The sequence below is a fragment of the Rana temporaria genome, chromosome 4, assembly GCF_905171775.1.
Source record: "Rana temporaria chromosome 4, aRanTem1.1, whole genome shotgun sequence".
Taxonomy (NCBI): domain Eukaryota; kingdom Metazoa; phylum Chordata; class Amphibia; order Anura; family Ranidae; genus Rana; species Rana temporaria.
In genome coordinates, this window is record NC_053492.1 from 437,533,890 (window position 1) to 437,555,214 (window position 21,325).

The window sequence follows — 21,325 nt, forward strand, 5'->3', positions numbered from 1 at the left end:
GGTATGTACTGCATTGATTTTAAAAAAACACCCGATTGTGCTTCCCAAAATTAGCCTCAATCTAATGTTAAAAAAAAAAATTCAGGTGAACCCCCGCTTTAAAATCAACCAACAATAGCAGAAGTTGACCAAAGGGTGGCGGTAAAGAGCAGAAAAAAAACACGTGATGTTGGGAAAGTTTGCAGAAAAGTCCTGCCGTGTGTATGCTATGGGTGAGCCCGACCAACTCCCTTCAAACAAAAATCTACGGAAAAGTTTGTTTGAAGTCTGATTGTGTGTGTGTGAGGCTTTACTTAGATTATATACACACACTCTCTTGTGGTTCACATTATGTGGTTGTTGCTATTTCTCGTCACCATGGCATATTGGGCCTGTATGTCTCAGAAACTTTGGTTTTTATAGGAATTTAGGAAACTCTCTTTACTACTTGAATTTTCTGACAAATAATTGGCTCTCCACTACTTGGTTTCCTGTCATTTACCAGAAACCAAATGTTTTGGCTGAAGTTGGGCTCTAAGTTATTTGATGTAATGATAATATCAGGGAAAAAAAGTTGATATGTGTTGTTTTATTTTTTCTCGGTATGTCAGATCAGCTGTCTCTGGAGAAGGATGCTGTGTATGGCCTGGAATCTCTGCTTGTTCTGTGCAGTCAGGATAACAGCGCAGGTGCTCAGCATACACTAAAGGTATGTGGTGTTCACTTTTGTTTTACAGGGAAAAGCTATTATTTGGAGAAAACCTTTATTTTACAAAGTTTCATTTATTACATCGTTCATACATGACCCTTTGTTTTGTAATGCAAAAAAAAATAATTTCTGGCTGTGATTTCACTGAGGTTTAGGTATGACAATTTTTACATAGTTACATTGGTCCAGATTGGATCAATATAAGTATGTATATACCATCCCTGTGGGATGCCTGTGGAAGCTGGAAATCTCCTGTAGTATACACTGCTTCCCTGAATAGTGCCTGCACTGAGTGAGCGACCTCCTTCACAAATGTAGCAGGGCAGATGCTTGGCAGGGGACCTGAAAGCAGGGCTCAAGTCGTGTGGGAACGTGTGGGAACGGAGTCCCTGCACTTTTTTCACAGCAGGAACGCAGTTTCCTTTGCAGGACTAGAGCAGCCGAGCCACCTGAGCCAATCCTTCACTAAGCGGCGATGCCCAGCTCGAGTCACTGTCAGGGGCTTCTTTCTAAATCCTGCGATAACTCGTGGCAGACCTCCGCAATGTCTCCTGGGGAACAATGACAACAGCTCCCAGGAGACATTGCGGCATCGAGGAAGTGACGGAATACCCGCACACTACCTGATGAATCCATATACAGGAAGCGCCCAGTAACATAAAGGATTACTAAGATACAGTGGATCAAAACAAAAAAAAAACACATGTGGTTTAGTAATTATGCATATGAGCGTATCATTTTTTTTTTTTTTTTGGTGGGGAGGGGGGGGGGGGGGGAGTGGATCTTGGGTGGGAGTTCCCACACTTTTTTCCCCAGGACTTGACCCCTGCCTGAAAGCTGGTGAAGATCCCTGGAGTAGCGAGTTTCCATCTTCCACAGGTATGGCATCTGTGTAAAAACTACTTTGCCATCTATGCTGGTGGCATACAGCTTCTGTTTGATACTTCAGCTCAGAATGCAAGTGGTAAACATGAAATTGCTGTGTCCAGTATTTCATGATTAGCTTATTAAAAAGAATAAAGGATAAAAAATTCCTTAACCCTCTCTTTTACATATTTTTAGTGTTTTAAAGGGTATGTTCAGGCATTACCCAAATTTACCCCCAAACCTCTTTTCCCTTCCTCTAGAGCAGGGGTCTCAAACTGGTGGCTCTCCAGCTGTTGCAAAACTACAAGTCCCATGAGGCGTTAAAAGCATGACTCCCACAGGAAGATGCATGATGGGACTTGTAGTTTAGCAACAACTGGAGGGCCGCCAGTTTGAGACCTCTGCTCTAGAGAAAACTCCATTTAATCACGGGCCGCCTCAGCATTATGGTTGCCCTCAAAGGGCCAGTTGTATCCATAAGGCTAGATGTCCAGAGCACCCCACCCTCCCTTACATCACAGTGCACTCCCTTACCATGTGCTGCTGCTGGGAAGCAGCTGCGGGTGGAGCTGGAAAGCAGAAAGTGCGGGGTCTGGAGGAGGACCAAATGAGGGCTGGAGTCTGCTGAAGCGGAGAGGATGCAATGAGAGGCACAGGACCTGTAGGAGGAGTTATGTCTTTCTCTCTGCTGCCAATGGCTAGAAAGGGGAGGGCGTGGATATGAGCTTCTCTATGGCTGCATGGAGAAGTGCAGGATCTGGAGGAGTCCTGTCCTCCTCTCTGCTGCTGACTGCTGAGACAAGGTGGGGGCAACAACTAGGGGGTTACTCCAGCTGCCTGAGGGGTGGTGCAGGGGCCACATGAAATGGCCTGGAGGGCCGAATTCAGCCCTTGGGCCTTGTGTTTGACACATTTGCTCTAGAGCATGTCCCAGCATTATTGATCTTTATTTCTTTTACTTTGTTCCTGGGGAGAGAAACCACTTTTATTTCTATTTGTGACATCATCATTAGGCTTTTGATAATTCTTAAAGTATCAGATGCCAGAGGTCAGTTCATAGTGACAGAGGCACCGCCCCCCCCATCCGAGGTTAGATTAAGTTATGTAGTCCAGCAGGCTGATCTAACCATGCATCTTAGGATTCAGTGCAGTAGAGGCATTGAGGGTAATTTATTAAAACTGGTTCACACAGAATCTGGTGCAGCTGTGCATAGTAACCAATCCATTTCCATTTGTCAAATTTTAATTGAACAAGGTGAAGTTAGAAGCTGATTGGTAACTATGCACAACTGCACCAGACTTTGTGTGCACCACTTTTAGTAAATCTCTCCTACTGTGGTGTTCGCCGTAGATGGAGCAATTTTCTTTCTTGCAACCACAAGTTGCTTGATTCCCCCATCAACACAGTCGGTGTTGATGGGCGAATCCCTCTCATGGAACCATTGTGTTCTCCCAGGGGGACGGCTGGGAAAAAAACAGTGATTACTGCTAAAGGCTATAATAGCCACTAGCAATAATGACATGTAAAATCTGACAGGCTGGTTGTACCCAAGTTGATCGATCAACTTTGGTTCGTTTAGCCTGCCCATACATGGTTCCAATCTCCGCCAGTCCCTGCTGATTCTGCCAAGATTTGAACTGTCTATGGCGGCTTTAATAGCAGGTTAGGTGCACACTGATTCACAGGTATTTTTCTGTTCTTGCACTGTTTTGAAAGGGTCAAACATGGGGAACTGTACACGTATTGCTGAAATGTACTGAATATTTTTAAGACGTACAGTTTATTTTAATTTAATCCATAATGTAGTAGCTTCAAAAAAATCTAAGCTGGGCTTGCAAAGAAAGCACTGTTGGGTGCTACAGTAAACATTTTTTCCTGGTAGCTTGACTTCTTCAGAGACCACCTCAGAGCCCCCTGGATTTCATCATGCACATACTTTCTTTCTGTTGGTCAGTATAGTCACTTTAAAGGTGCCAACTAAGCACATTTGTTATAAAGTTCTCCCTCCTGATATCTCTTATCTACGATGATCCATGTGTTCAAGTTGTTGTAATAGTAGGTTACTAAATTGTGCGTTTGTGCCTTTAGATTGCCTTGTCCTGTATGGTGAAGATGGCAAAGTGCCGGCCATACCTGAGTCAGTCCGTAGTGGAATCTCTTCTGACCCAGCTACACAGTGCCCAGGACTCTGCCCGGATCTGTCTATGCCATTGCCTGGCCTCTGTCGCCATGCAGCTGCCAGTGCTGGGGGACGGCATGCTGGGAGATTTGGTGGAGCTCTACAAAGTCATTGGGAGATCAGCGACAGACAAACAACAAGAGCTTCTGGTGAGTTATCAAATAATATTTTTGCATTATGCATTCAGTGTAACTTTACAGAATGTATAAAACCATTTGTTGATATCCCTGTGGATCTTGCAATTCCATTCTCCAGTTCTACACTCGCACTCATACATAATCAAGTTGGCAAAATATGGTTAACCATCAATGTTTATTTTGGCTTTGCTGGAAACCAGATCTATCCACACAAACACAGGGAAGAGCATTTATTCTACTAAAGCCCCGTACACACGATCAGAAGTTCCGATAGAAAAAGTCAGACGGACTTTTTCCATCGGAAATTCCGACCGTGTGTATTCCCCATCGGATTATTTCCATCGGAAATTCCGAGGAATTCCGTCGGAGTTTAGATAGAGAACATGTTCCCTTTTACTCCGTTGGAATTCCGATGTGATTTTGGTCGGACAAAGGTCTGACCGTGTGTACGGGGCTTTACAGGTAGAGTGTTTGGTGGGACTCCCCACACAGAACATAAGCACTGCAAGAGAGGAATAATAAACACTTTTTAGAGCACAGGGTGGATACCGCTGTCCACAATGCACTGTATTCCACCAAGTTACGGCATGCTGCGCCCTGAAATTTAGGTTCCATTCATATAAAAGCAGGCCATGATAAGGAGCTTGCAGTGTGTCAGACATCTCTCTGATTTACATTCTGAGAGAACTTATAATTGGAGGAGAGATATAAAACAGAGTAGTGTGCTTTAAAAATGTCATTAGCACTCCCCTTGTTTTAGAACTCCAAAGCAAGTGGAACCCTAATTACATGTGGGTTTCTGGAGGACCAGCGGTATGGCTGCTTTATACATGGGCCCCTTAGTCACCACCCATGTTTGGGTAAAATTTAGGGTTGCCACCTTTTTAATATCACTTTTACTTTGTTTGAAAACAAATAAAAAATGTTCAGGTACAAGTAAAAATCACAACTAATCCAGACAGCCAAAAACCTGATTCATGTTGCCTTTTAAGTGATACTAAACACACACTGTTTAATTTACATTATCCCTTCTCTTTCTGTATATGGATGATGGCACTGTAATTATTGCATTCAAAATAAAATCCATTGAAGTACCTTTTTTCTAACCGATATGCAGCTGTCACATGACCCAGATCTTTCCCAGCCTGTCTGCAGAGAAACATAAGCAGGAGGAGCTTCTAGTCCTCTGCTGTTGGTCACATGTTCAAAATAAAAAATAAAATTACAAAAAATGCTTTTCCTGTTTGTAAGGAATGGGGGTGATCGTGTTACTAGGTTGCTTTTAGTGACTTTAACCATTTTTCATTAAATAATATTGTTCTTGCATTCTTTACCACTTTTTTTATCATTTTACCTGCTTCTTGTTGTCTATTTTTTTTTACATGGTTTTGTATTTCCTATTAAAAAAATATGTCTTGTATTTAATTTTGCCTTTTTTCAGGTTGCCCTTGCTACTGTTATTTTTGTGGCAAGTCAGAAAGCTCTGTCTCCAGATGTCAAAACTGTAATCAAACAGCAGCTAGAGAATGTGTCCAATGGCTGGACTGTGTATAGGATTGCCAGACAAGCTTCCCGAATGGTAACGCTCAAAACTCTATACATTTTTAAAATTTTAAGGTGGGTTTCATTGACTGAAGCTGGTGCACCCTACCCATGAGCAGGGTTCAATGCTTCCAGCAAAGTCCTTTCTTGAAACGGTCACAAATCACAATTGTAATGATGTAGCTAACATACTAAGGGGTTGATGTACTAAAGGTAAATTAACTGTGCAGTTGCTTCAGAGTTTTGTGAATGAGCAAAAGCTCTGTTGCCTTCCATCATACAATCATGTGCAAGCAAAAATGTATTTGTTTTTTCCTTGCATGTGATTGTGTATTCTTTGCAAAGTAAACCTTATCCTTATTTACTAAGCTGTGGCGCAACTGCACTTGCAGAGTGCACAGTCTATTTGCCTTTAATTAATCAACCCCTAAGGCTGGCTATAGATGGTTCAAATTACAGCCGGTTTAGCCGGAACCGGCTGAGATTCAAACCAGGTATGGGTAGACTGAATGCACCAAGTTGCTCGATCAACTTAGGTAAAACCAGCCTGATGGATTTTACATGCAATTATCGCTAGCAACTGGTCTAGCCACTAGCAATAATCACCGTCTTTTCCTGTCGGAGACGGCCTTCACCGCCACCACCCCCAACACTGGGAGAATACAATGGTTCGGCGGATGGGATTTACCTGTCAACAACTGTCTGTGTTGATGGGGGAATACATCCGCTCCATGTATGGCCTGCATAACATTGCAAAAAGACCGAAGTTCACCCTATTCAATCTAACTCCTCTCTGTATTGTTTTATGACCACCTGTTATTTTACCTAAGACAGTCAGCCTCGGTTCACGCTAGATGCAGTGCAAATTTGCTGTGGATTCCACACCACATTAAAATTTCAACCGGTTCATGTTAAGTTAAAGACACCCTGCAATCGGTTTGCAAAACGCAGTGCAATTTACAGAATCATATCGCATGGGTGTGATTACCCATGCGATCCAATTTTGGTGCGGAAAAAAACTAAGGGGGGGGGGGGTTCTGCACGGGTTTGGTGCAAATGCGGTGCAATTTGAGCCATACAAATCCATGGTTAAAATCGCACACCAGATGTAATTCGCACAGGAACCCGGGCTCAATGAAGACATTGCATTTAAGATAAGCTGCTCTGATATGAAAATTGTGTTACACCGCAACTTTTAAACGTTTAGAGAAAGCTCTGCCTGAAGAAAGGGATATCCTGCATGATGTTGGGGACAATGACTGTATTTGTTTTGCAAATCAAGTTTGTCTTTGGTGCAGGGGAACCATGATATGGCTCGGGAGCTGTATCGGAGCCTGCTCACACAGGTGGCCTCAGAACACTTCTATTTCTGGTTGAACAGCCTGAAGGAATTCTCCATGGCCGAGCAGTGCCTGACTCAGCTGCAAGAAGATGACATTGGCTCCGCCCTTTCATCCATTGCTGACTCCCTGAAATCCTACCATAAAGGGATTGCCTCCCTTACAGTGAGTACCAGTGATTACTATTGTGTCATAGTACAGATATTGTATTTGTTCTTTATCTCTGACAGTATGGTATGTGACATGCTCCCTGCAGGCTGCCAGTACACCCATGAGCCCTTTAAGCTTCCAGTGTGACTTTGTGAAGCTGCGTATAGACCTTCTTCAAGCTTTCTTCCAGCTTATTTGCACATGTAACAGTCTGAAGACCAGCCCTCCTCCAGCCATCGCCTCTACCATGGCCATGACTTCCGGCAATGATCTGCAACGCTGTGGGCGCATTTCTACCCAGGTATTGTAAGAGCACATGCAGGGACTACTATTTAATATTCATTGTATAGAAGAATATTAAAGTAGAACAACATTTTAAGGTCTGCTTATATTTTAGAGCAGGGGTCTCCAAACTGCGGCCCTCCAGGTGTTCAGGAACTACAATTTCCATCATGCCTAGTCTTGTCTGTGAAAGTCAGAGTTTTACAAAGCCTCATGAGAAGTGTAGTTTCCGCAACAGCTGGTGAGCCATAGTTTGGAGATCCCTGTTTTAGAACACCCATGGTGAGATCCAGGGAAAGTTGAGGGTCTTATGAGAAGAGACCCCAGCACAGGACAGGAGAATCAGCTCACTAGTTTTGGGATCTTTAGTTTATAAGGTGACGTTGGTTTGTATTGCTGTCTGTGTCCTAGTAGTGGAGGATTTTCTTTCCTTCTTGATCTGGTGATGGTAGTCACTGTGATAGGAAGTTGAAGCAAATGGAACACAGGCAAAAATTAAAGTACATCTGAACCCAGGAACAGAAATGTTGTATATTGTAGCTTGCCAGTCCTTGGATGTGGTGGCTGCGTTATTTTTCTTTTTTTAGACCAGGTACATTTTCTGCAGAATAACTGTTAATCCTGTCAGAAATCCAGTGCCCTTGTCACTTCCTGTGCACTGATTGAAATCTCAATCCATTTATCCATTTTCCAGCTATCTTTAATGAAATACAAAAAGGTTTATCTCTGTGTAATGGATACTGAAAAACAAAACAAAGGCGGAGTACATCTAAGATTTTCCACTTGCTGACTGCCTAACATAAATGTGCGGCGACAATGCGGGCTCACTGTACTGAATCACGTACATTGTTGTGCGATCCGCCCATGTGGCGGGCACACGGCTTTCTGGCTGTACTGTGATTCGCCACAGCACAAGCCAATCTGCGGGTCTCGGCCAATGATTGGCTCAGTGATTCACGAAACAAAGCTCTGTGGTTGTAATTAATACAGAGCTCTGTTCACTAACAGGGGATCTTGCTGTTTTTTTCTCTGCTAAGCAGGGAAAAAACAAAATCCTTAGTAAAAAGCAGCACACATCACCCACATTACACATAGCTAGGCACACATTTAACCCTTTGATCGCCCTAGATGTTAACCCCTTCCTACGCAGTGTCATTACTAGTGACAGTGCATATTATTAGCATTGATGTCTGTGGCAGTTAGTCAGTTCCCCTCAGTGTCAGATTGCCCTCCGCAGTAACGCAGTCATATTATAATTTGCTGATCTCCATCATTAGTAGTATAAAAAAAAACTCCAGTATATATACCATAGTTTGTAGATGCTGTAACTATCGGACAAACCAATCAATATACACTTATTGGGATAAACTTATTTCGTTTATATTGCAAGAAAAAAATCCCAGTGGTGATCAAATACCACCAAAAGAAAGCTCTGTGTGTGTGAAAAAAATTATATAAATGTTGTTTGGGTACAGTGTTGCTTGACCGTGCAAACGGCAATTAAAGTAGCACAGTGCTAAATTGCAAAAAAAATGGCCTGGTCATGAAGTAAACAGAAGGCGAGTGACTGAGAAAACACCAATTTGTGTCCCAGCTGACAAGCTTACGTAGCAGGAATCCACAGTTGGCTTCCAAGAGGTCTTCAACGACACATCCCAAGGTTGGGTGTATCACACTCAACAAAAATGCTGTTGGATAATGGGACATGGTGCAGAGTAAGGAGGGGCATCACAGTAATGTTAGATAAACAAGTTTTTCTCCTGAAGAAGGCACAATGTATGCCTTGAAACATGTCGAGTCTTATGGATTTTAATAAATTTGGGACTTTTGTTATCCAACAGCATTGCTGTTGAGTGTGGTACACCCAACCTTGGGATGTGTTGTTAAAGACCTCCTACAAGACTTTTTTATGCTGGGTCACTAAGCTCCTCCTTACTAGTTTATGGTACTGGAGTTTGGATTGTAATTGGAAAGGTGTTAGAAGTCCAAATTTGGAGAGCAACCTAGGGTAACAATGCTGGGTAAGCTTTGTCACCCTAGAACAGGAAATTATTTACTGGCAGGTCAAAGCCAGGAGCACCAGCAGGGGACCCAAGAATAGAAGGATCGGTGCTTCTCTGTGCAAAACCATTACACAGAGCAGGTAAGTAAGTTTGTTATTTAAAAAAAACATAACATGAAATTCTAGTTCTGCTTTTATTGATAGAATTCTAACTTCCTGAACTGAGCTACTGTCCTTGATAAGTCCATGATATATGCCTCAGATGCTATTTTGTCTGTCTTACAGATGAAGCTGTCTATGGAAGAGTTCAAGAACCTCGCCACTCGTTATGGTGATCTGTATCAGTCTTCCTTTGATGCTGATTGTGCAACTTTGAGAAACATCGAGCTGTATCCATGAAACGTATAATGTGTACAAGTCTTGTGCTTGCATGTATCACCCTATGCATTGCAGATAAATAGCCAAGTAATTACTTTTTGTAAATGGATGAAAAATGCATGAGGTGTGTAACGCTCATTGACATGTAACCACCTGTTGGATTGCAAAATTGCATTACTAGACTTTGCATATAGTCATTGCATTTCCATTGGGTTAAAGTGGTTCTAAAGCCTGAACATTTTTTACTCGAATGCGTTGCTTGCATTGAGTTAAAAAATGTTTAGGCATTGGCAACCACCCTAATACTTGCCTGAGCCCTCATTCGGTCCAGCGCTGTGCACAGCTGCAGCACTTCTCTCCCCTCACTTCCGGGTCCCGCTGCCTTAAAGCGGATGTGCCACGAAAAATATATATTAAAAGCCAGCAGCTACAAATACTACAGCTACTGACTTTTAATATTAGGACACTTACCTGTCCTGGAGTCCAGCGCCGTCCGCAGCAGAGGACGAGCGATCGCTCGTCACTCTGTTGCTCCCCCCGCCATCCTCAGTGAGGGAACCAGGAAGTGAAGCGCTCCGGCTTCACTACCCGGTTCCCTACGGCACATGCGCGAGTTGCGCTGCGCCGCTGATTGGCTCCCGCTGTGCTCTGGGAGCCCAGTGTTCCCAGAGCACAACGGGGGGAGGACGGGAGGTGACGTTCTGCCCGCAGTTTACTCGATACTGTGTGGCCGGAAGTGGGTGCAAATACCGGTTTTTAGACAGGTATCTGCACCCCCCTCCCCACAAAGGTGTCAAATGTGACACCGGAGGGGGGAAGGGTTCCGATCAGCGTGACATCCACTTTAGGGTGGAGCTCCGCTTTAACTGGGGCACTGGGAGCCATTGGTTCAAAGGAATGGCAAAGTCAGTGACGTGGGGGTAGGGCCGAGTACAGCTGTCTGTGTCAATGGATACAGCAGCGGGCTTGGGAGCGAGTACGCACGAGTGCCCCCGTGGGGGCACTGATCGGAGAGAAGGCGCCTGTAGTGCTGGCGGGAGAGCTGAGAAAAGGAGGTTTGCCGCCACTGTGTGAAATTACATTGCACAGAGCATGGTAAGTTTTGACGTGTTTTTTTTGTTTGTTTTTTAAACATTGTCTTTACAATTACTTTAAGACCACCCAAAACTGAATATTTGGCTTTTCACACTAGGGCGCTGTGCTGGCAGGACGTCCAAAAAAATCCAGCAAGCAGAATATTTGAGGTGCATTAAGAGTGGTGTATACACCGCTCCTAAAGCTCCCCTGCCCATTGAAATCAAGGGGCAGCAGTGATTTGTGGGTGCTTTTAACTCTTTATTCTGCCACTAGCGGGGGTTAAAAGTGCCCCACTAGCGGCCGAAAAGCACCTCTAAAACTGCAGTAAATTGCTGCTAAAAGCGCTTTACCACCAACGCCCCGCGCTGTCAGTGTGAAAGCACTATTTGTCTTGTATATCGATCCTTGCTGGGTCACTTGTCAGCATGCCCCACACTTCCTCAATCTGCATATAACGATCTCCTGCTTGATAGCTCAATATCTTCTGTAGATTGTTTTAATGCATGGGTGCTCAACCTGTGACCCTCCAGCTGTTGCAGAACTACAAGTCCCATCATGCTGCCTTTGGGAGTCATGCTTGCAACTGTCAGTGACTTATATATACAGTGAGGGAAAAAAGTATTTGATCCCCTGCTGATTTTGTACGTTTGTCCACTGACAGAACTGATCAGTCTATAATTTTAATGGTAGGTTTATTTTAACAGTGACAGAATAAAAGCAAAAATATCCAGAAAAGCGCTTTAAAAAAATGCATATAAATTGATTTGCATTTTAATGAGTGAAATAATTATTTGATCCCCTATCAATCAGCAATACTTATGGCTCCCATGTGCCTTCTATAAAGATAACAAGCTTAGATTAGGAGCACTCTTTAAAGGGAGTGCTCTTAATTTCAGCTTGTATAAAAGACATCTGTCCACAGAATCAATCAGATTCCAATCTCTCCACCATGGCCAAGACCAAAGAGCTGTCCAAGGATGCCAGGGACAAGATTGTTGACCTACACAAGGCTGGAATGGGCTACAAGACCATCGCCAGTAGCCTGGTGAGAGGGTGACAACAGTTGGTGCGATTATTCACAAATGGAAGAAACGCAAAATTACTGTTAATCTCCTTCTGCCTGGGGCTCCATACAAGAGATGAGAATGGTGAGGAATCAGCCCAGAACTACACGTGAGAATCTTGTCAATGATCTCAAGGCAGCTGGGACCATCGTCACCACAAAAACAATTGGTAACACACTACGCCGTGAAGGACTGAAATCCACAGCACTCACTCAAAGGAAGCAGTACAATGAGAACATGATACTTTTTTTTGTAACTGCATGGTACAGCAGACACATATTGGGAAATTTGCAATGTTGGGTTTACATTTTCTTTAACCACTTCCTTACTGGGCACATATACCCCTTCCTGACCAGGTGAAATTTCAGCTTGTGGCACTGCGTCACTTTAACTGACAATTGCGCGGTCATGCGACGTGGCTCCCAAACAAAATTGACGTTCTTTTTTCCCCACAAATAGAGCTTTCTTTTAGTGGTATTTGATCACCTCGGCGGTTTTTATTTTTTGCGCTATAAACAAAAATAGAGCGACAATTTTGAAAAAAAACAATATTTTTTACTTGTTGCTATAATAAATAGCCCAATTTTTTTTAAAAAACTTTTTTTTTTCTCAGTCTAGGCGATACGTATTCTTCTACATATTTTTGGTAAAAAAAATCGCAAGAAGCGTCTGGTTTAGGCAAAAGTTATTGCGCTTACAAAATAGGGGACAGAATTATTATTATTTTTTATTATTTTTTTTTACTACTAATGGCGGCGATCAGCATTTTTTTCGTGATTGCTACACTATGGCGGACACATCGGACACTTTTGACACATTTTTGGCGCCATTCACATTTATACAGCGATCAGTGCTATAAATATGCACTAATTACTGTATAAATGTGACTGGCATTGAAGGGGTTAACACTAGGGGGTGAGGAAGGGGTTAAATGTGTACCCTGAATTGTGTTCTGTGTGTGGAGGGGGGTGATTGGGGGAGGTGACCGATCTATGTCTCTATGTACAAGGGACACAGATCGGTCTCCTCTCTCCCCTGACAGGACATGGATCTCTGTGTTTACACACAGAGCTCCACGTCTTGTCCCTGTAGCTGCCGATCCCAAGTGCCTGGCGGACATCACGGCCGCCAGGCACACGCATCGGCTTCTCAGCGATGCGGCGGGCATGCGCGCGCCGCCGCCATAGAGAATTAGAACCACCCTGCGGCCGTATAAAGTCGTACGGCCATCGGGTAGTGGTTAAAAAGACTCACTAAACAAAAAATACAAAAGCTTACACGCTGCCAAATTTGTGGGGGATTTTGTTTGTAATTTTTTTTAAAGTTATTGATTTATATTGTACATCAAGCATAATGCCTCCCAGCGGACTATGCTTCTTTTCCTTGTAACATGTTTCCCCAATAGACATTAAGATGGAGACGTTTTACTGATCCATTTATGTGACTCTAGAAGAGTGTACACTGTGTGGTCTGTATTAGAATTATTCCTTTGGTTTTCCTTAGCTCCTCTTCTGTCAGACAACAACAAAGTTGCCTTTTAATATCTCACACCATAGAAGCTCTAATCTTGGATCCGGATTCTTGCAGGTAGGACAAAATCAATTGCCTTTTTTCCATATTGAAGTGAAGTGACCGCCAGAACTTTCTTCCTAGTTCTGAATAGAGCTGAACAGGAGTTAGAAGCCTTTTGTGTCTTTCCCTTCACTTTCTTTACAGTGACTAAATGGGAGGTGGGGGAAAATCTCCCACAGAATGTAAAGGCAAAAAAGGTGCAATGCTTTACAAATATTCTCAGTACCACATACAACGTTCACCATATCCAGTGAATTTATGGTGGATGCAGTACCTGCTGCTACCCAGGGCAGAAAAACTTTGTGTAAATGCAAAGTGTTCATAAAAACTTTTAATTATTATTTGCATGCCCAAATATAAATTATATAAGTCTAACTACAGATTTATAGACAAATTGCTCACTTTTCTGTGTGAGTCATTGCAAGTGCTTCTTAAAGGGACACTAAAGGCAGAAATGTTTTTTTTTTTTAAATAACAAACATGTTATACTTACCTCCGCTGTGCAGTTCGTTTTGCACAGAGTGACCCGGATCCGTGTCTTCTGGGGTCCCTCGGCGGCTGTCTCGGCTCCTCCTCGGAAAAGCTTTCCACGTTCATGCGAGCTCCCTCGCATGGTGGAAAGCTTTTGCGAGCGCACTCCCATGATACATCGGTGGCCATAGCCGCCGACTGTATCACTCGGCCCGCCCCCCGGCGCGCCGCATCATCTGCCCAGCCTAGCCAATCAACGGCCAGGCTGGGAAACCAAGAACATCACGTGAACGCGCCCGGGAATTTCAAACGGTCAGGTAAGTAAAACGGGGGCTGGGGGGGGGGGGGCGGTACCATCGGATGTTTTTTCACCTTAATGCATAGGATGCATTAAGGTGAAAAAACTTTTACCTTTACAACCCCTTTAATCGATGCTTCATGTGCCATACATAGACTACAGTGCTGGTGATCTTCATGTGCTACTCGCACTCCCCCTTGTGAAGATGCATTCACCAGACTGTATGACCCCTTAACTTAATGTGTAGGTCTCAATGTGCTTTTTGAGATTTGTGTCAACTCCACAGGGCTTCCTCCTTTACCCACTCTGTCCTCTGGTGCAAACATTCCATACCAGCCTGCAACTCCCTCCATGTCACCATAAGAAGAATTATGGAAAGATCTGTGCATAGTGTAATCTAGTTTTAGCCAATACAGCCAAGTGCACATGTACATTGGATGGTGTCACAGTACTTTGCTTTGTAACAATCCCGGCACTACCAGCCTCATGGTATGATTGTCACAGGGTCAGAAAGTGATGTGAAATCTTCAGTTTTACCTTTTTCTACTCTAATGAGGGCACCTGTTTCAGGTTACAACAGTCTATTGCCCTGTACACACAATCGGGATTTCCGATGGGATAACATCCGATGGAATTTTCCGTCGGAATTTCGTTCAAGCTGTCTTGCATACACACTGTCAGACCAAATTCCGATCATGTGTACAAGGCATATAAAAGCAATTCCTCTCATTTCCTGTCTTGTCTTTGGGACTTAGAAGTAAAAGGAGCCCACAGACATTAGAGTCCAACTCCAGCCCAAAACTTAGTTTATTATACTTGGATACTGTTATGTCCTCTAGTGTTTTGCTATCCTCAATTTATTTTCCATCAACCGGTAGCTACCGGGACAGAAATTGCCATACTATCTCTCCAGTGGGGAAAAAATAGACTGAGGCAGAGGTAGAACTTCTGTTAAGTGTTAAATTATTCAATATATCAATATGTAATTGTCTTTCCTGCACTGCAGCCGTAAGTTCCGTCTTTTGATCCCTATGTCGCTGCTGTGTTCTGTAGTGGTGGAGGTCAGAGGATGTAACCACAGCGTGCAGAGGGGGCACAGACAACGGGCACATCCTGAAATATTGAATGCCACAGAGTCTTACGGGGACTGCAACACTGGAATGGAAAGAAAGTTGATGACACATGCATACAACTGCTCTATTGCAGGGACCTTTCATTAGGATTTTTTTCAATTGTGACATGGTGGCTTTAATGTCTTGGAGAAAGCAGCAGCTTATGAGGTCAGTTTTCTGGGGATAAAATAGTATAGTTTGTCTGCAAATATGAAACAAAATACTAAGAAACGCAATAGGCAACATTGACTGAAGTGGTTCAAATTTTATTCCCTAAGGTTACCTTCAAAGTGCAGCTCTCATGAGATCCTGTGTGACTTGCTTCTCTTTTCTATTGTCGGACTGTATTTAGAATCAAGTACTGTACATTTTTAAAGTTGTTTGTTGCACAGGTGTCACCTCTCTGGTAACTCCTTTCTACGAATGTCTCCACAGCAGCCCTTACGCTCTTCTACGACTATCTTTCTCATATTCCCCCCCTGTTTTTTCTTCTTTCCTCGCTCCCTTTTTCTCTCAATTCACACCCATCTCTGGGTCGCTCCCCCCTTCTTCTTTCCTTTTTATTTTTAATTTCTCAATTTTTTTTTTGTATACAGTTATATTATAAACGAGGCTCTCCTTGCCGGAATGCCTCCTTGTACCAAGTGACAGTCGTCAATGGTAATAATATACTGTCTGACCATAGGAGTTAAGCTATGGGCGATAGCCATTGGACTGACTCACCACACATGGTTGCTTGCGAGTGTTACCAGATTGTAACTTAAGACTTTGTTCCTTGTATTGTATAACTACCAATACATATATTTTCAGCCCTAACTATCTGTCACCTTACAGTTTCCAGGAATGCAGTTTCAGTGGGTCCATACAAGCAGATAGTGAATATGAACGCAGAATGGTGTCTGTCTTTAACCAGGTTCTAGAGGAAGTTGAGCTTCTGGGACGAAAAAACCCTCCAGTATCTTATCTGGTAAGTAAACCTTGATAGAGGTAGGTCCCTTTTAAAGGTACTCTGATTCGATGTTAAAGTAATACTAAAGTCTCGTTTTTTTGGGTTTCAAAATAACAAATTTTTGTTTTTTTCACAGAGCAGCCCAGAGCCTCTCCTTCTCATGTACCCGTTCTGTGCTCCTGGCCCCTCCCTCCTTGCTACAGGACCACCCAAATCAAACTGCTGCTAGGCCCCCCCTTCTCTCTCTCTCTCTCTCTCTCTCTCCTCATTGGCTCACTGACTTTGACAGCAACGGGAGCCAATGGTGCTCCGCTGCCTTCTCAGCCAATCAGGCGGGAGAGTCCTGGGCAGCCGAGCCTCTTTTGCAACATTACTAGAAATGGCTTTGGATGATACACAGAGATGAAACATATCTCCCTACATAAGTTATGTATATCTGCTTTCTTCAGATTTCTATATTCTTTATATTCCATATATTGATGGTCACATGATTTATACACAAACATAACCCTATATGGCCAAAAGAATATACATTCCAAATTTTTTAAAGGGGTTGCAAAGTCGGAAGTTTTTTTATCTTAATGCATTGCATGCATTAAGCTAAAACGCCTTCTGTGTGCAGCAGCCACCCCAGCACCCCCTAATACTTGAAACAATAAAACCTGAGCCCCATCTCTCTCATGTGAAGTCCGCAAGTTACCCGGCCATCCAGGACTCTCCTCCTGATTGGCTATAAGAGAGCAGCGGCGCCATTGGCTCCCTCTGCTGTCAATCAAGTCAGCCAATCAGGAGAGAGGGGCGGAACAAAACAGGGGATATGTGTCTGAGTGGACACAGGGAGGTGTGACTCAGCTCGGGTGCCCCCATAGCTAATTGCTTGCTGTGGGGGCACTCGACAGGAGGGAGGGGCCATGAGAGCCAAAGAGGGACCCGAGAAGAAGAGGACCCGGTCTGCTCTGTGCAAAACCACTACACAAAGGAGGTAAGTATAACATGTTTTATTTTTAGAGAAATAAAAAGAGATTTTACAATCACTTTAAGGTTAGCTGATGCCAGTGAGATGCGCTGTTAATGCTTCAGCACATAAAGACGCTTTGGTTAATTGTTCACCTTGTTGAAGCAGTTTGGAGACGCCCTATATCTCTTCCTGCATGGCTGCCCCTGTGCAGCAAGCCGGCTTCATAAAGACATGGTTTGATGCATTTGGTGGGGAGGATCTTGAGTGGCTTTCACAGAGCCCTGACCTCAACTCTGAGAACTTGTGTGATGAATTGGAACACCATTTTCTTCTCATCCAGCACCAGTACCTAGACCCACAAATGTTCTGTTGGCTGAATAGGCACAAATGCCTTAACCTTGTGGAAAGTCTTCCCAGAAAATCTTGTCTGTAAACCTTTATTCATATAGGGCCAGATTCTCAGTGGAGATACGACGGCGTATCTCCAGATACGCCGTCGTATCTCTGCGTTGCGCCGTTGTATCTATGCGCCTGATTCTTAGAATCAGTTACGCATAGATATCTGTTAGATCCGTCGGATCGTAACTGCATATTTACGCTGGCCGCTAGGTGGTGCTTCCGTCGAATTCTGCGTTGAGTATGCAAATTAGCTAGATACGCAAATTCCCGAACGTACGCCCGGCCGACGCAGTAAAGTTACGCCGTTTACGTTAGGCTTTTCCCGGTGTATAGTTACCCCTGCTATATGGTGGCGTAAGTGCGGCGTACCAATGTTAAGTATGGCCGTCGTTCCCGCGTCAACATTTTAAAAAGTTACGTTGTTTGCGTAAGTCGTCCGTGAATGGGGCTGGACGTCATTTACGTTCACGTCGAAACCAATGACGTCCTTGCGGCGTACTTTGGAGCAATGCACACTGGGAAATTCCACGGACGGCGCATGCACCGTTCGGGAAAAACGTCAATCAGTTCGGGTCACAGTACATTTACATAAAACACGCCCCCCTGATCCAAATTTGAATTAGGCGGGCTTACGCTGGCCGATTTACGATACGCCGCAACTTATGGAGCAAGTGCTTTGAGAATACAGCACTTGCCTGTCTAAGTTGCGGAGGCGTAACGTAAATCGGATACGTTAAGCCGCCGCAAAGTTACGCGGTTCTATATGAATCTAGCCCATAGTGTACATTTCCTTGCCTAGTATCTTTACAGTTTTTTTTTTTTTTTTTTCCGTCTTTTCCTGCAATCTGTGTATTTTAACCACCTCCATACCGGACCCATTCACCACCTTCCTGCCAGGGCAATATTTAGGTTAGAGGTGCTGTCGCACTGTATCCAAATATAATTTTTACGAGACTATTTTGAGACAGAGCTTTCTTTTGGTAGTATTTAATCATCACTGGGTTTTTAACTTTTTGCTATATAAGTAAAACTATACCGAAATTTTTAAAGAAAAAAAACACGTTTCTGTTACAAAATTTTGCAAATGAATAATCTTTCTTTATAAATTTAGGCTACATTGTATTCTGCTACATTTCTTTGGTGAAAGTAACCTAAATCCATATATGTGGACAACTAAGGGCGCCAAGAGAGTGCACACGGAGTCAGATCACACGATAGCCGACATGCGGGCATTTATTTGGGGAACGGGAGGACACAATAGGGGGTTACAAGACTCAGTACAACAAAATAGTCCACCGGGTAGCAATATAAAACCACAGAGTATGCCGACCACAGTATAGCGTAGCAGGGGTAAGGCGAGTACACAGGGCAGCAATCTGGGCAGACATGACAGAGATCCAGGTAGACAAGGGTTAAGTAAAGCTTGCCGGGCAGTGGTCTGGGCAGACAAGGTTAAGTCCAGCACACAGGGGAAAAGATCAGGGCAGAGAGGTTTTAGTCTAACTCACAGGGCAGCAATCTGGGCAAACAAGGTCCAGCACGCATGGCAGGGTATGGCATGGCACGGACAAATCCAGCACACAGGGCAGGAGTCCAGGCAGACGAGGGTAGGATGTAGCGAGGTTTAAATCCTGCAGACAGGGCAAAAATCCAGGGGGGCCAGGCTTGCGTCTGCACACAGGGTAGAAAACCAGACAGGCCAGGGTTAAGTCCAGCATGGAGCAGAGCACAGCAGGGATGGCAGAACTCTGGCGGTGGGGCGGTTAAGGAACTCACCAGCCAGCAGTGGAGAGCCTAGGACAGAGGGAGCTAGAAGCCAGTAGCAGAAGCAGGCCAGGCAGGGGTCTTCCACAGTCTACAGGTCCTGGAAAGGGGGCTAAAGGATCTGGCCGCAGCACAGGCCCTCTCGCAGCAGGGCAGTAGAGCAAGGGAAGAACAAGCGGGGAGATTCCAGGTGCCTGGCACATTCTCATTGTCTAGGTAACCCAAGATTTGGTGTCGGGTTACCCTGCCCCCTCAAGGCCGCCCCCACGCAGGGAGCATGGCCTTTGTCTCTAGCGGGCACAGAGCGCAAGAAAAGCAGGATCATGCTGTGCACACGGAGACAGGGGAGCGGGGGTTTGTGGCGACAGCAGTACAGCTTGTATGTGGGGAATCCACATGCAGGTGCAGCGGGGAAGCCGACTGCCTGGCACTTGGCATCAAGAACAGGATGCATCCTCAGTAGGGGGCAGTCCTCTGGAGGCAGCTGAGTGGGGGGGGGGGGCGATTGCCTGATGCTCGGCCGGAGGGGCAGGATGCAGCCTCAGCAGGGTGATCATCCTAATTCTGACACCCACCCCCTCCCCTTCCTCCTTTTTTTTTTTTTTTTACATTTTAGGTAATATATTTTATACTCTCTATTGTTGCAGAAAGGTCAAGGGCACAATTTGAATGGTGCATTTAAAGGTGAAATTATTCCCCAAACATAGCTGTTTTTCTTTTGGCTTTCTTGATCTGTCAGAACAGAAGCGTTCTAATGAAGCAAACAGTAGAGGGACAATGGCTCACTGTATTACACAAAGAGCCTTTCCAGGGTAAAACAGTGGTGAAAGTGAGGCATTCCAACATTTTGCTTATATACTTGTAAGTAATATATCACTGAGTACAAAAACTAGCCTGCCCATATAACATTAAATATTTAGTCAATGCAAGTGATTGTGATGCCAGGAACTAAGACCAGGCCCCTACTTGGATAGAATCCACAGCTTTAATGTGCAACTGCTTCCCATTGGCAACAGATGGTGCAACAGAACTCTAAACAGAAAATGAACCCCTCTCAAAAGAAATAGTCGGCAAGCGAGGTGATCAGCCCACCGCATCGGGCCGCGTCAAATATAAAGTAGGTTTTATCCCAATTAGGCTGTAAAAGTGGAAATACAGTTTTGACTGGCTGCTGGAGTTTTTCTGTCTCCTCTCGCACATGGGGCTTGGGTCATGGTTTAAAGGGTTGGTCTGCAGAAGAAGTGCTTGCTCTGCATAGTCTTCGGGGGACAACATTTCTTTGGATCTACTTTGAATGGTCTTCTAAAGAAAGGGCGCTACTGGTGGCAAAAGCATCTATCTTTCTCATTCAGGGAAGCCTATGTTCCTTTTTGTTTCCCTTCTCCCACATCCTCCAAGTCAAAATTCAAGCTTGGCTCCCAGTCACCTAGCAAGCTCTGGGGCTCAAAGTGCACCAAACCCTCAGACAAATCTTAAGGTGTGCCCCCCCTTTACAAAACGAAGGGAAGGTATATTAGCCTTTGTGGGCATTTGAATAGCTTGCATCTTAGATGTCTGAATGTGGAATTTGGTTTCCAGGAGCTCCAGACTAGAGTTCTACTCCCAGGCCCCTTCTCGGTTAATCATGTCTAAACTTCTTGTGTCACCACACGTTAGCAGATCTCCAGACAGCCCTCTTGGGTTCCTCTGGATCAGGGTGTTATTGCCCCTGTTCTTGTACTAGAACAGTTTCAGGGATTTTACACTGACCTGTTTATGGTTTCCAACCCTCAAAGTGTGAAAATGTCCTATCTTGGGTCACAAAGCACTGAATGTCATAATTTGAGCTCAGAAACGACATGTAGAATCTACCAGGGCTTTCATAGCTCCCATCACCAGGGAGGCTTCGTGGACAGCAAGATTGTGTACCTAAAATGGCCCAATTTTTTCAGCACACCAGTGTTGGTGTTTCCTACACTTTGCGTGGTTCCCTTGGCCTTTCAGTTTGTGGATGTGCCCTTCAGCCTCTCTCTTACTCAAGTGTTCACCAAGGTGCTGCGTCACTGCCAGCCCAGCTGCACTTTTGAGACATCCCCATAGTGATTTGCTTAGACAA

General features: G+C 44.3%; 1 protein-coding gene across 1 annotated transcript in view; it reads left to right on the plus strand.

Moving 5' to 3' along the window:
* INTS7 (integrator complex subunit 7) overlaps positions 1–21,325 on the plus strand; it is a 94,166-nt gene that overhangs the window by 31,020 nt on the left and 41,821 nt on the right. The window contains exons 10-17 of the mRNA XM_040351479.1: positions 591–688; positions 3,645–3,884; positions 5,314–5,451; positions 6,713–6,919; positions 7,011–7,205; positions 9,474–9,577; positions 13,226–13,294; positions 15,995–16,127. Coding sequence (XP_040207413.1) covers positions 591–688; positions 3,645–3,884; positions 5,314–5,451; positions 6,713–6,919; positions 7,011–7,205; positions 9,474–9,577; positions 13,226–13,294; positions 15,995–16,127 — 1,184 coding nt within the window. The remainder of the gene's footprint in view (positions 1–590; positions 689–3,644; positions 3,885–5,313; positions 5,452–6,712; positions 6,920–7,010; positions 7,206–9,473; positions 9,578–13,225; positions 13,295–15,994; positions 16,128–21,325) is intronic.